This window comes from Argiope bruennichi, chromosome 7 (assembly GCF_947563725.1).
Source record: "Argiope bruennichi chromosome 7, qqArgBrue1.1, whole genome shotgun sequence".
NCBI lineage: Eukaryota > Metazoa > Arthropoda > Arachnida > Araneae > Araneidae > Argiope > Argiope bruennichi.
Window position 1 is genome coordinate 16,284,449 of NC_079157.1, and position 15,494 is coordinate 16,299,942.

Here is a 15,494-nt window from a genome sequence, read left to right on the forward strand (position 1 = left end):
TCCACAATGAAAGCTGGTGCTGCGTACGGTAAGTTGGAATGACGGCAAATTCCTTGTTTTAACCATTTTTCAATTTGCGTTTTTAGAAATTGGCGATCAGGCTCTGAAAGTCTATAAGGTCTACATCTAATAGGCTTTTCATGTCGCAATTCGATTTTGAATTCCACATATGGACATAGTCCAATGTTATCATCATTCGAATAAAAAACATCAGTAAATTTTCCAATTACTGCATCAAGTTGAGCTTGTTGAGTTGTAGAGAGTCCTGCGGATTTAGGGATAAGGTTTGTTTCGGATAAAATTATATTGGGTGTTGCTTCTGGCAAAGTAACATCATCTAATGATGGTAGTGAGGGTGGATGAAGAGCGACACAGTTGATGCTGGGTTTCGAAGCATGAATACATTCGTGCAAATGAAATGAAGTTGGAGTAGAAATACATAATGAGCCATTAGGGTCGTAAGTGCATCTAGCTTGAACTTGTTGTTGCCAATCGAATCCTAGAATAAGCTTAAATGGAAGCTGGGTGCACACTCCAATTTTAGGCATCATATGTTCCAAATTACCAGCAATTATGTTTAAAGAAATCCAACCTATTGGCTTTATTTCATGGTCAACAACTTGGAACTGTCCATCAGTCCACGGGTTAATAACAATATCATTTGGAACACAAGATTGTTGAATGATTGTGATATCTGCACATGGATCACAGAGGGCTTGAATTTCTGTATCATTGTTGATAATAACAGGTATTAAGGCACGTCTGTTAGTTTCAGTTCTAATACAATTTATGGAATTATTATTTGCACTATTTGCGGTTGTAGATCTTCCAGATGTCGAGTTGCGATTGTTGTTGTTGTGGCGGGAATTTGAAGAGTTCAAACTTATAGTTTTGCTACTGTGTTATTATCAGAACTAGTTGAACTGCTAGAAGATGGGATTTGGGCATTAGTTTGACTGTTGGTATATTGATTTTGTTGTGACGTGTTTCTTGGTTGAGCTATGGTTGAACCACGTGGAGGAGGTGGTAAACTGCACATAAAAGATGCATGGCCTTTGTTTCCACATCTCCAACAAGTAATATCACGAACATCGTCAGTTACTGGATTGTATTTACGACGTTGTTCATCATGTGTATAAGAAGACCGAATTTGAGATTTCGGAGAATGTTTCTTATGCTCTTGTTTTGCACTGCGAATAGCATCAAGTGCAGTTGCCCTGTCAATTAATTCTTCAACAGTATTCATATTTTGAGTAGCTAATGCAATTTGCCATTTTTCCTCGGTAATATTACCTATGATCATAGAAATGCGGTCAGGTTGGGGAATGGTGAAGGGAGCTTTTTCCAAAAGAGCGTCTTTTGAATAAATATAATCTACTAAACTTTCATTATGCCTCAACTTTCGTTCACTTTGGTGAGCCAAAAATTCTTGCATTGTAATACGCCTTTTAAATCTTGAGGCGAGAGCATTTTTCCAAGTAATCCAATCATTAAAATTTTTTCCTGTTGTTAATTGCCAATTTTTTGCAGATCCTGAGAGACGAGAAATAGCATTAGTTAATTTTAATTCGTCCGACCAGTTAGCTAAAGTTGAAATTCTTTCAACTTCCTTTAACCATTCAAGTGCATTTTCAATTATATCACCTTTAAATATTTGGATTGAATTTGCAGTGTCATTTGTAGATGTGATTTGAATCACATTTGGATTTACTTGTCTTTCTAAAAATTGTTTTTGCGTTTCCATTAATGTAGAAAGAATAGCTGCGATATTCGGATCTATTTGAGAGGTCGTAGGCATAGGAAGTGGCGATTGTGTAGAAGAATTACTTAAAAGTTCTACTTGTTTTCGCAGAGATTCAATCTCTGTCAATAAATGTGCATTATCAGAAATTGCCTCCTCAACGTTATTAAGATTCTGCACTCGAAGAACATTTAATTCTGCCAAAGTTCCTTCACTATTTCTCTTTTTATTATCCTCTACAATACACAAAATTAGTTAATTCTTATTTCCAGTTAGCGAAAGATTTCTGAAACGTAATTCTTTTTTCAGTTGAACTATCGTTAAAGTTTGTAGCGGTTGCGAGTCTAAAGAATTAAAAATGATATCATCTTTTGTTGACATTTTTTTTTTTAAATTTCTGTTCACTGTTCTTGACGAACGAAATAAATTAGCGAAGATTGCTTGGCGACGTTCTTGTTTAAAAAGCGAAGATTGCTTGGCGACGTTCTTGTTTAAAAAGCGAAGATTGCTTGGCGATGTTCTTGTTTAAAAAGCAAGCAATAAATTTTGCAAACAGAATAATTTTTTTGAAGGTAATGCGAAATGAATATTCAACATTCGTTAGAATACTCGCACTGATTTGTACAAGGTTTATTCACAAGTAAAATGAAAGTATATAAAGTATCTCATATCATCAAGTACTTCACTTTTTATGCGTGGGCGATTTTTGGAATACATTCAGGCAGAAACAATCTTGGCGAGATTATCATTCCTTGGCGAGGATTCTGAAAGTTCCAAAGAAGGCTTAACCAGTGCGATGTCTTTTTTTATAAAATATTATTTGAAATTCCCTTTGCAAGTCCATTAGATTCCGGCTGCGCCATATAAGGCTGATTTATAATTAGCCTCTTGACATTTAAATGTTAAGAAAGAGTTCTTAATTAGAAAAATAAAAATCTATTATTGTGGTAAAGCATATGCGTAGGTTACAACCATGGCGAACATCGACAACCAAACATATATTGCCAACATTCGTTTTCACAAGTTAATATAAGCTAAGCGATTACAATTCTTTCATCGATACACAAAGTGTACCTTACAGAGCGTAAAATTCTCCAAGTAGCTCCAAGCTGAATCCCTCGCACCTTATTGGTGGACGTCTACAGCCCGAATGAATACTGACCTCCTTTCTTTCTTTGTTGAGAGGGATTACGGCTCATTGGGGCCGCAGGCCCCACCATCCGTAAATCTAAAAATGGTTAACTTTGGAGTGATATGAAACTGACCTTAGTAATTACAGTGCATCATACATGGTTTATTTTAGTTTGGAAGTATTGTTTTCTTGTGTGTGGAAAAAAAAAGGGTTATGTATTATTTGTCTGCAATTTAAATTGCAAGGGCACAGCGAGGTCTGCGTTTGTTGCAGGTGTCGTTTATATCATATGTCGGTAGATTACTTAGGGTGGGGTTGTCTATATTTATGATGTTTCCATAGAAGTTTTGGGCTTGTTTGAGGATGAATTGCTTGATTGGGGGGATGTTCAGAGCTTTAATGATTTCCGCATTTCTGATGGACCATCTGGCCCTGACTATCATCCTTAATGTTTTGTTTTCCAGTGCGACTATTTTTTGTAGGTTAGTTTTCGCCGTAGCAGCCCAGATCGGACATGCATAAGTAAGTATTGGTCTTAGATATGCTAGGTAAATGAGGACTTTATTGTTTATTGACAGACCTGAATTTCTGCAAATTAGCGGGTATTGGATTCTGAAAGCCAAATTAAATTTTTCTCTTGTTTTATTTATGTGCGTTTTGTAATTTAAGTTTTTATCTAGTGTTATTCCCAGGTATTTGACCTCGTTTTGCCAGCTGATTTCAGTTTTGTATATTTGGATTTTGGGCCAGTTATTATTTTTCTTGAAGAATAAGATTGCCTCTGTTTTGTCCACGTTGAGTTTTATTTTCCAGCGGGTTAGCCAATTTTCGAGATTATTAATGTAATTTTGTAGGGGGATGATTGTTTGCTGAGGGTTTTTGCCTTGGGAGAGAATTGCAGTATCGTCTGCATAGAGACATATCATGATGTCTTTTTGTTGGGGTATGTCATTCAGATAGAGTAGGAATATGACAGGTGCCAGAATTCCGCCTTGGGGTACCCCGGCTCTGAGTTTTCTTCTCCGTGAAGCCAAATTGCTGTGGGATTGAGATGCCAAGTTCTTTACTGTGTGTTAAGTATCTTGTGAGGATTATTTTTTCAGTTAGTTTGCTGAGGGTTGGGAGTAGGGAAATTGGTCTGTAGTTGACTGGCAGGGAGGGGTCTTTTCCAGGTTTAAGTATAGGGATAACTCTCGCAATTTTCCAGCATTTGGGGAAGTATCTGAGCTTTAGGATTTCGTTTACTAAGAGAGTTAGTTTGATAATGATATTGTCAGGTAGTTTTTTGAGCATCTTGTTGGTTATTGCATCGGGACCTGGGGCTTTGTTAATTTTTATTTTCTTGATGAATTGAACTATTTCCGATGGCATTACTTTGAGGTAGTTTGTGTCAAGGTTTTTGAGCTCGTATGCTGCTATTGATCTCTCAACAATGCTTTCTGTGCTTGGATCACTAAGATTATTTGGGTTGAATTGCTCTTCCAGCTGGTTTGCAATTAGCTCAGCTTTTTCAGCATCTGTGTGTGCTAGAAGTTTGGTGACTGGGTCAGTTAGTTGGGGGATGTTCGTTCTTTTCCGTTTGAGTTTTTTGGTTGCTCTCCATAACCAGTTATCTTGGGGGTTGAGCATTTCGTTTTGATGGATGTATATGCTTCTATTGTATTCTAGGACCGCAAAGCGAAATTTTTCCTGGGCTTTGTTGTACTGAGATTTTGAGGCTGGGTCTCTATTTCTTTGCCAGATCTTTTTTGTTCTATTTCTTTCTGTTTTTAGGTCTATTATGTTTGGAGGGAGGTATAATTTTTCATGGTATTTGAGGGGTTACTGACCTCCCTGCAGCGGCAGGACTGTTTCCTTTTATAGGTCTCAGGAGGCGGGGCTAGAAGCCTCTCAACCAATCAGGAACGTTCGAGGCGTATCTCCGTTCCTACTGGACGGTTCGGGAAAATTCTCTATGTTTTGAGCATGATCTATTTTGGCGCCCCAGTCGCCAAATTCGTCGCCAAGTCGCCAAATGGTCGCCAAGTTTGTCGCCAAGCTCTGGGACCTCCTATAGAACCAGCTATGCTGGGAAGCCGCATGACAGATTTGTAACGATATAAACTTTAAACAGATGATAGTCATAATTTTTTGTCTTCAGTTACCAAGAAGTAGAATAAAAATCAAGCGATTAAGCATTTAATGAAATATAGAAGATGGTTTGAATTTTATTAAAACCATTATTATTATTATTACTATGAAAACCATTATTACAAAAACTCTATCGAAAAAAAATGTCAAATTCATGATATTTGTATATAACAATTAAATTAGTATCATGAAAACGGTAAATTTTTGCTGTAATTTAAATTGTGTAATCTTAATTTTAGTATGATGACATTTTCGGAAAGTATTGTGAATAAGGAATATCTGCTTGCAAAATATTTAATTCATAATGATTCTAATTAAAATTTAACCCTTAACTGGGGAGGTGAAATTTTAGGACTTAACTGGGGAGGTGCGGTCTACGAGACCGCATTTCATTTGCACTCAAATTAAATTTTCTAATGAATGCATTAGTATGAAAAATTGCCAACATATTTTGCAGATATTTTTCTTGTTTTAGAAATTTTTCAAAATATATTGTCATTGAAAAAAGTAAATGCTTTGGAACATACATTTTCTTCTCACATTACATGTTGCAATAAATAATATTCTTGAAAAAGCATATTACTTTTTACTTTTTAACTCATATTTATTTTTACAATATATGAAGGTATACAGAAGACAATATAATGTAAAATTCAACAATTATATATAAAAAAAATGACAATGGGTAAACTTGGCTCTTTTTTTATCGGCTTGTGTGACTTTCATCGTACGGTTTTCTAGGGCATTTTAAACATACAGGTTAAGAACAAGTATAAAAATCAACCTATAAATTCTGTATATATATATATATCATGGTATATTAATATATTTTATAAATTTTTCAAAATACGTTATCGTTAGAAATATTAATTATATTTGAACATACATATTAAAATCAGTTGAATGCGAACTTTCATCGAAAAACTCTTTTGTACAATTATCCTTATCACTAAAATCACTTTCTGCTTCATTTAAAAGTGTCTGGAGCACTGCTTCATAAAAGGTTCAGTAAACTGGATGATATTTCGGGGTCAAAATTTTAGCGCCATCTGCTAAGCCTTGTTTATCACTGGGACACTAACAGGGAGATGCGGTCTTAGAGACCGCGCTCGAAGAAACAGCTGAATTATTTAAAAAAGCATCTGCTGAAATCGGTTGAAAAAGTGCACGTGTATTGAAGGTCTCAAAACAGGAAGCTAAAGGATCAATCCATTCAATTGAGCTAAAAATAGAATAGGTGGGACAGAAAATCCATTGCTAGCGGTCTCACAGACCGCACGTCCCCAGTTAAGGGTTAAAACAAACAAACAAACCCTGTAGTTTTAGATCAAACGATCTAGCTTTTTAAGTAATAACATACTCACAAACACAAACGCACATACTGAATTACGATGTCTACATTGTCCTTGAGGTATTGTCCTTGAGATCCATTATTTATTCTATGAAAATAGATCTCTTTCTGGTATAAAGCGTTGAAAATCAGTTTAGAATGATCTAATTATAGCTAATCATTTCTGTGATTAATTTTATGAATTTTAACCACCTGCAGTGACAGGGAATTCACACGTGCGTGTGCAAATTCAAACGTGAGTGTGCGTTCCACTGTGACTCTCAGCGTGGCCACTCCAAGTATTAGATACCTTACAGAAATTGGAAAAAGATTTCAATGCTCTAAATAGTAATTTTCGACTTGTAACTCTGCTTCTGTAAACTGTGTTTTGGCAAACAATTTCTGTTGAAGGTTCGCATCATTTTTACTTCTGCATGGCGATTCTGAGATAAGAGCTTTTCTACTTGTGGGGAACATCTTTCCACTACAAGTAGTTAAATGCCACAATGGAGCAGATAAAATTCAAAACATTTCCTGTTTATATATTCTTGATTATATGTTCTTCATCTTTGCACATTATCTACTTCACTTGATAATGAATTGTTATGTATTATAATATAAATTATCATTTTTTTTCTAAATTTGTAGTCTTTATTTCTAGTATCTGGGGGCACGACAGTGCCCCCGCCATGTCGAGCAAAAACAAGCGGCACGGTCGTACCATCCTTTTCTCGAAGCAGTTCAGGCCATTTTCGACCCCCTATAACATCGTTGTGGATAAGACTAGAAGCCTGAATTTTCAGAAACCAAGCAGGCCTTATATAAACACGGTATATTTCAAATTTCATTAAATTTTAACCAAGATTTTTAAGAATTATAACTAGTCAAAGTTTGTGAATTTTGTCACTGACTGACTGACCGATCATCAAAACTCTAAGGCCCTTCTAGCAGACATAGAAGCTTCAAATTTAGAATACAATTAGTGTTTAGTGTATAAAACAAGGAAAAACTAAAATATGCGTGTAATAATGGAAGAATCGATAAATTTATCGAAGTTTTGAGTATTATCTATTTTGTCGGCAAATTCGTCGCCAAGTCGCCAAATAGTCGCCATGTTTGTTACCAAGCTCTGGGATTACTGGCTCGGCATCCGACAGAATCCAATACAGATTACTGTTAAACGGTCTTTCTTATGATGACACTATTCACGCTTTGAAGCAAAATTACAGGTTTGTAACAATATCTAATTTGAAATAATTCAATTTGAAGCTGTGGAAGCTGCAAACTCAATGGGTGACTTTCAGAGAATCAATCTGGTAGAAGAGCAAACTGATCTTCAAAGTATGATCGCAACACTTAATGTCGATCAAAAAAGAGTCTTCGATATGATCACAAATAAAATGGACACAACTGATAATAACGCTGACGTTTTACGCTGTTTTGTGAGTGGAACTGGTGGCACTGGAAAGAGTTTTTTAATAAAAACTCTGAAAGTTTGGGTTAAGACGTATTTAAACAAAAAAGTGGCAGTTAGTACTCCAACAGAAATAGCTGCATTCAATGTGAATGGATTGACTATACATAGACTATTACAGCTGCCTGTAGAACACAAGCAAACACCGAAGTACAAGTCACTTTCTGATGAAGTGCTCCAAGTTCTGAGATCAGATTTGAAAGAATTAGTGTTGTTTATCATAGACGAAGTGTCGATGATATCCAATGTTACTTTAACATATATTCATTTACGCTTATCTGAAATATTCGACACAAGTGACAATCAAAATCAAAATCGGTGGTTTGTAAAAAAGCATATTGTAGTTTTCTGAGATCTCTTACAGCTTCCGCCGGTAACTGAAAAGTCACCTTTTGAAAAACTATCAACTGCTGAAACTAACAAATCCCTAGGTATACCGAATCTGTGGATTGAACTGTTTATATACGATGAACTTACAATTAACATATGCGACAGCTCAATGATTCTGACTTTGTTGAAATGCTAAATAGAATAAGATTAGGTGTGACTACACAAAAAGACCGCGACTTACTCTCGACTAGATTAATAACTCACAAATCCAATTCAAATGGAAACAGATTAATTGAAATAATTGAACACCTCTCGGAACTTCCTGATGACATCGTTTGTTTATTACCTGCAAAAAACATGTGTCAACAATTAAATACTGCAATGCTTAAATGTCTTCCACGAAATAAAACTTACAGCTGTAGATAGCATAGATCGCCCCAGATACCTAACAAAAAGAGCTCGTGAATGCATAAAAAATATGAAGATACTTCTATGACTGCAGGCCTGGAAGAGAAACATAATTATAAAAATAGGAGCACAAGTCATGTTAAGGCGAAATATTGACGTGAGTCTTGGTTTAGTTAATGGTTCTATCGGTATAGTGCAAAGAGTAAAGGTTGATCCGGAAAATACAAAAATAATTAAGAAAATATACATTACATTTAATAAAGAACATGTTTACGAGCTTAGTCTGGTCAAAACTAAATTTGAAATTATTAATAGAGCTTATGTTCATCGTGAACAGTTTCCCATATGTATAGCCTATGCTATAACTATACACAAAAGTCAGGGCCTAAGTCTAAATAATGCCTTGATGGATATCGGTTCTGCAGTATTCACATCCGGTCAAGCTTACGTGGCACTTTCGAGAGCTACAAGTCTGGACGGCTTACATCTAATTAATGTCGGCTTTAGAAGTATTAAAGCGCAGGAATACTCAATTTGTGAATACAACAGACTAAGAAGCATTTACCGTCCAGACTTGTCAAAAATTGTAACATCAAAGCTTACGAGAAAAACCCATAGATACAGGGAGAAGGCTTTGAGAAAAACTGTAGCTGAAGCTCAAGAAGTAGTACCGGAAAAGAAAAAGAGGAAGACTACATACAAAAATAAGAAAAGGACTATCTATAAAATACATATATGATACATTGTGTTATCATCGCATGAAAACACAATGTATCTTTACATTAAATTAGATTACATTAACATATTATATTAAATTAGATTGTTTAGTGCGATTGCCAAGTCAATCTACTTATTTAAACCATAAAAGATTTTTAATATTGATATGGTCACTATAAGATGTTGTTAGGTTAGCTAATTACGTAATAACTTAAGACAGAAGGATTCTTAAGTAGGGACTGAATAAATGGACCGACTTGGTATTACATGGATCTCACAACTTTTTACGATAGAAGAACTGAGTTGCCAGATTTGGTTTTTTTAGAAGTTATGTTTTTGATGGCATATACATATTTAAATATTTAAACTTTCAGTTTCAATTTTTCTAGTTGGCAAACAAAGTTTTGGAGCTCGACTGATTTTGAAATGGAATAATTGCTATGATGTCATGGTTCTAAATCAACCTTTTGAAAACGCATCTGCTGTTGAAAAGGAAGCAAATTTTAAAAATTCGGTATAGCTTAAATATACCAAAAGAAGATAAATTTGAAAATATACAGATTTATAAACACTGTGTTTGCGTCTTTGTGTGAATTCTTGTGTTTGTTGATGAAATTATTTTCCCTCTACATTTGAAACTAGGGGATAACAGTCCTTTTTATTATAAAATACCTACCTCTCACTTCTTTCCAAGTTCTACTCACTTTCTGGTCTGTTTTAGATGGTTTGTATAGAATGTTGATTTGCCTTATTTTATACAATTCTTCTTTTATACCGAATCATTAAACTGATGGTTGTTTCATATTACGGTACGACCGGAGTTTAACCCCCTGTTTTGCGCAATTTTCAAAAATCGCCAACTCGCCAACAACGGCCTTACGCCGTGTTTTGCGAAATGTTCAAAAGCAAGGGAGTAGATGTTCAATCATAGCTCATAATAAAGGCGAAAGATAATAGGTTTGCAAGTCTGAATTATAGGTTTGCCAGTCAGCTTTGGCGCGTTATCGCAACTTGGCGAAGAAGGGGGTTAAACTTGGTTCGCCCAATATTACATGCATCCATGTTAAACATTTATTTTTGCAAATTAATGAAGTGTATATGATTCTAATTTGATGGATTGCCCGCAGGCAATGCTTACAGTAAATGTTTGGCAAAAATTCCAGAATATCCAATCTGTGGGAGAAGATGAATTTACAACTGCTTAATGGTACATTTTGCTGAAAATCTGTTGATGCAGCCTCCAGGAGCAACAGAAATTTTGTTGACAAAATAATTTGCTTGACTTACTAGTTCTCTAGCAAAAGGCGCCAGAACAGAAGCTCCTCTTGCACATATTGACGCCGATCCGAGCCCTATGATCCTCACTGGAGTAGGAAAGATTTCTGCAGTGAAAACATAGGCAATGGAAACTGCGATTGTGATACAGAATTTTCCTATCATCGATAACGTTGTGCTGAACCAAGAGTCTAAAAAAACGAAGAAAAAATCCTGCATATATTCTAATCATTCACTTTATAGGACATGCAGAAGAAAGATATTTTTGTTTGTGACTTATTTTACTGATTCCAAAAGAGAATTTAGTATTTGACCATCTACTATTTCATAATTGGATGTTAACCGCATACCAGTGGTTAAAATGTCCAACTCCCAAAACCATGAAAGATGTCATATTTATTGCATTTAGCAATTAATCGCCAAAGAAAATATGTGAGTCATAGCTAAAATCTGACTGTGATCGCCAATAGCATGCGGTTAAGCCAAAAGCTCGCCAATGGTATATTGTTAATGGTATGGTAATAAATCAATAGTTCAGAATATTTTTTACAAATATCAGTATTACAAATATTAAGATTTTACAAATGTAAAATATTTTTACAAATAATTTTACAAAAATGAGAAATTTAATCTACCTGATGGCAACGGGTATGTAAGAAGGCAAGCTAGTCCTCCTAAGCCCATAGTCATGGACATCGGTATTTTTCGTCCTTTCCAATAGATGGCGTACATGGTGAAAAAATAGGCTGGAAATTCGATTGCACCAGACAGAGCGAAGTTTACGAAAGGATCTCCAGCCAGCTCATTCGTGTTGTAAGACAATCCATAGTAGACAAAAAGGCCAGAAAACCTATTGGAGATTTAACTGAGAATTAATAATCTTAATGATCTTGTTAATAATTAATTATGATCTTAATTTTCTTTATTTCTGCCTTGCTCTGAATCACTTTGAAGTTTTAACAACAGTTAATTCCACTTGTTTTCTTTTGTCTTCTTTTTATTCATTTTTTCAATTAATCATATTAAAATGTTCATTCCTTTCTTTCGTATATGTTTCTCTTTTCTTTTTTTTTCTTTCTCTCTGTTTCGGACACTTTTCTTTCTTAATTTATTTCTTTATTTTTTTATTATTTTCTTTTTTTCTGCTCTTTCTGTAGATTTATAGCAGTCTGTATATAGTTCGTTTCAGTATTCTGAGACGACAACTTTTCGACGATTCTATCTCATTAAGAGGAGAGACGGGAAAGGATGAGCGCATTTACGTAATTCTTCGCAATTCTTTAACCTTGATTTTCACCCTATGAGATACTTTTTTGTTTAATTTTTTTTCACGTGTATGTTAGTATCATGTCGTTTCTGATCGTATTATTTTAATTCAGTCCGCGAGAAATCTTAGTTTACATTATTTTAAAATGTAAATATCTCCTATCACCTCTATTTTGACGAATTAAACCCATCCTAACGCATGCGCAAAAGCTCGGAGGCTTTTAGAATCCATTTAAAAAAAATATATGAGTTTGCTTTTTTTTTTTTTTTTTTTTTTTTTTTAATCTTTCTAAGCTATTTTTATGCCACAAAATTCTATTTTTTTAATTTCAAATAAATATTATTAAGTTTTTTATTAGTATACCGCCGTTCTTGATATACTTTCTTTATTCATCAGTCTTATTTTCTAATCCAACTAATTACGGAAGTTTTTCTCAATATTTTTATTGTATTTAAATATTCACTTTTGCATTTAATTTTCTTAACTAATAATAAGTTTTGATTCAGGAAAATACGATTTGAAATAAACATTATAGCTTCAGAGATATTTCTTAAAATTCTTTGCATTTTATTGAATTATATGATTAGAACAAAAAAATTTCTGTGGTTACAAAAGATCCCTATTAAAAAAAACTGTTGGAGATAGAAATACAAGTACTTTGCATTTGTTCTTGACCCTTTCTTAAGGTTTTTATTATAGAATTGGTGATGCAGCTAATTCTTGGGTGTAAGAATGAATGAAAATTTAATTCACTCTACACTTACTTCACTCATGAAACCGAGTTGATGAGAGAACCAGGGGGGTCTCCCCAAAAGTGTCTTGCATATCCTTCGATAAAGATGTTGTCCCCCCCCCTTGCAACAAACTGAGAATCGTGGTTAAGGCAGAGAACACCTTACATGGAACTGGCGTGCCGTTGTTACGAAATTAACCATTGGCGTGAATTTAGTATTTTTACTAAATCTATTGTCTGATTCTTGGCGAGTGTTTGGCGATTAATTCTCTGCCATGCTGTTCATAGTATCCGAAGCGTTTTTCTCAATCGAGTGGAACACAAATTTCTCACAAATCTGCACTTGTAGTCACAAAACACCATGCCAAATTTAATACATTCAAATCATTGCGTTTTCGAACTATCGCTTTTACATCTTTGTGAAAGTACCAACCGACAGACCTACACCTTCTCGCTGGATTTGGATCAAAATATGACAGGATCTACACTATAGATGTTACATCTATATATCGAATTTTATATAACTAGTTCTCTTTGTTTTTTAATTATCGTGTCAACTTATATTCGAATAGCCGGTCAGACAGATTTTAGTCCAAATTAGAAATCTGTATATTTTGTGTAAGACCATATACCATATCTCAATCATTAAGCCTAAAGCAATATTGTGTTATCTATATTACAGACAAACTGACAGATATCTTCCAAAAATATGTTTTTTGAACTACTTAATGATTCGTCAGAATCTCGAGCTCGAATTTCTTGAGTAATATGATACTTCGTCCATACTTAATATATGAGAGAGTAAAAAATATATTGTTACGGAATTTCCGGGGTTCGTTTGCATAGTGGGAGTTATATGGTGTGCAGAACGCTCAACCAGCAGGCGGCAGTAGAAAATGAAACAACGACGTTTATTCACACGAAGACACACAGGACAGCACAAAGACGACAACTATATACAGCACAGAAGACGTTTATCTTCAGCCGAGACTTGCAGCATACAATAAGATTCTACTGCAGACAGTAGCGCACAGCTTAGTTCAGCACTAGCTTGACTCCGTCGCTGCTCTGTTAATCTCTGGAAGGCCAGTTCTTTATCGTCGATTCCGACCACTCTTCACCGTCGATCCCGACTACTCTTCTCTGTTGCTTCCGACTACGACTACTCTCTGGTTCACGATTACTCCACGGCAGCTGCAGCTCATTTTATAGGTCTCAGGAGGCGGGGCTAGAAGCCTCTCAACCAATCAGGAACGTGCGAAGCGTATCTCGGTTCCTACTGGACGGATCGGGAAAATTCTCGATGTTTCGGGTATAATCTTTTTTGGCACCAAAGTCGTCAAATTCGTCGCCAAGGCGCCAAATGGTCACCAAGTTTGTCGCCAAGCTCCGGGACCTCCGTCGCGACACCCGAACTCCGTCCAATGTAGATGACTGTAAAACATTCTTTCTTATGATGGAACCAACTATGCTGGGAAGCCGCATCACAGATTCATAAAAATATATATAAATAATAACTTTATAAAATGCGAAGTAATAAATATATTATAAAATATAAACTAATATTAATAATAGCAGTGTAAGATTAATAATAAAATTAAAGAAAGAACCTGGTGCCATGAGATAAATAGAAATATGTTATATTCATTTTGTAGAAAGGCGAACAGTTTACCAGGTGAAGTAAAGGATGAGAGTCATCTGACACAAACCAGGGGTACGGAAGAGATCTAGGATGGAAACACTTTCTATCTTTGATTCATTAACCTTTGGGAGAAGAGCACAATAGCATTTAGGCATATATATATATATATATATATAATCTAACCATGACATAGAAATCGTTCTTATTATCAATTGTGCAATGGCAACAATAAAAATAAACCGCATTAGAAATTTCAGATTCATACATTGAAAGCTTTTATACTAAACTTAATTCAACATTCGTTTAGTTAATTAATGGAATTGAAAAACATTATTAAAAATGAATAAAAGTAGTAAAAAGGAAGAGGGCTCACCTTGTCACCAATAATTCCATTCAATCAGAGGAAAAAAGAGGCATAAAAAATCAATATGATAGAATAGGCACAAAGTAATAAGTTTAATCAATTACGAAAATAAAATTACTCGTCGCTAAATAGGTCATAAATTAAACTGCTTCATTGAAAGTTCTTATACTTGTAATTAATTAAATGTTTCGCTTAGCTAACTAATGGAGCTAAAAATAGTATTAAAAAATCTTTGGAAGAGGGCTCCCCGTGCCATCAATAATTCCCTTTAGTCAGAGGAAAACAGTTGGATAAAAAAATATCAATATGATAGAAATAGGTTTCAAACAGAAATTTGTATTCAATACGAAAATAAACTTAATCTTCTTCAAACAGGTAATCGTTGTGACTTGCCGATAGAAATTACTGATCAGCAGTGTTAAAAAAGTTTGTAAAATGTTATAATTTATGTGAAATTCCTGACAAAAAATATTTCAATAATTTAAATATATTGGATTTTTTTCTTTATATAAATGACATTAAACATTATATATTTAGTTAAGGATTTGATTTGTTATGTAATATTGTTACGAAATTTCCGGGTTCGTTTGGATAGTGGAAAATATATGGTGTGGAGAACGCTCAATCAGCAGTAGAAAAAAAAACAAGGACGTTTATTTACATGAAGACATACAGAACAGCACAAAGACGACAACTATATACAGAGAAGACAATTATCTTCAGCCGAGACGTGCACACAACAAGACTCTAATGCAGACAGTAGTGCACAGCTTCGTTCAGCACTAGCTTGACTCCTTCGCTGCTCTGCTAATCTCTGGAAGACTCGTTCTTCACCGTCGATTCCGACTACTCTCCGGCAGCTGCAGACTGCCTCCTTTTATAGATCTCAGGAGGCGAGGCTAGAAGCCTCTCAACCAATCAGGAACGTTCGAGGCGCATCTCGGCTCCTAC

The 15,494-nt window shown here is 34.9% G+C and overlaps 1 protein-coding gene across 1 annotated transcript in view; it reads right to left on the reverse strand.

Moving 5' to 3' along the window:
- The window catches only part of LOC129976021 (organic cation transporter protein-like), a 75,385-nt gene that overhangs the window by 19,629 nt on the left and 40,262 nt on the right, over positions 1 to 15,494 (reverse strand). The window contains exons 8-10 of the mRNA XM_056089353.1: positions 14,210 to 14,301; positions 11,173 to 11,387; positions 10,550 to 10,728 (exon numbers count right to left, since the gene is read on the reverse strand). Of these exons, the coding sequence (XP_055945328.1) occupies positions 10,550 to 10,728; positions 11,173 to 11,387; positions 14,210 to 14,301 (486 nt within the window). The remainder of the gene's footprint in view (positions 1 to 10,549; positions 10,729 to 11,172; positions 11,388 to 14,209; positions 14,302 to 15,494) is intronic.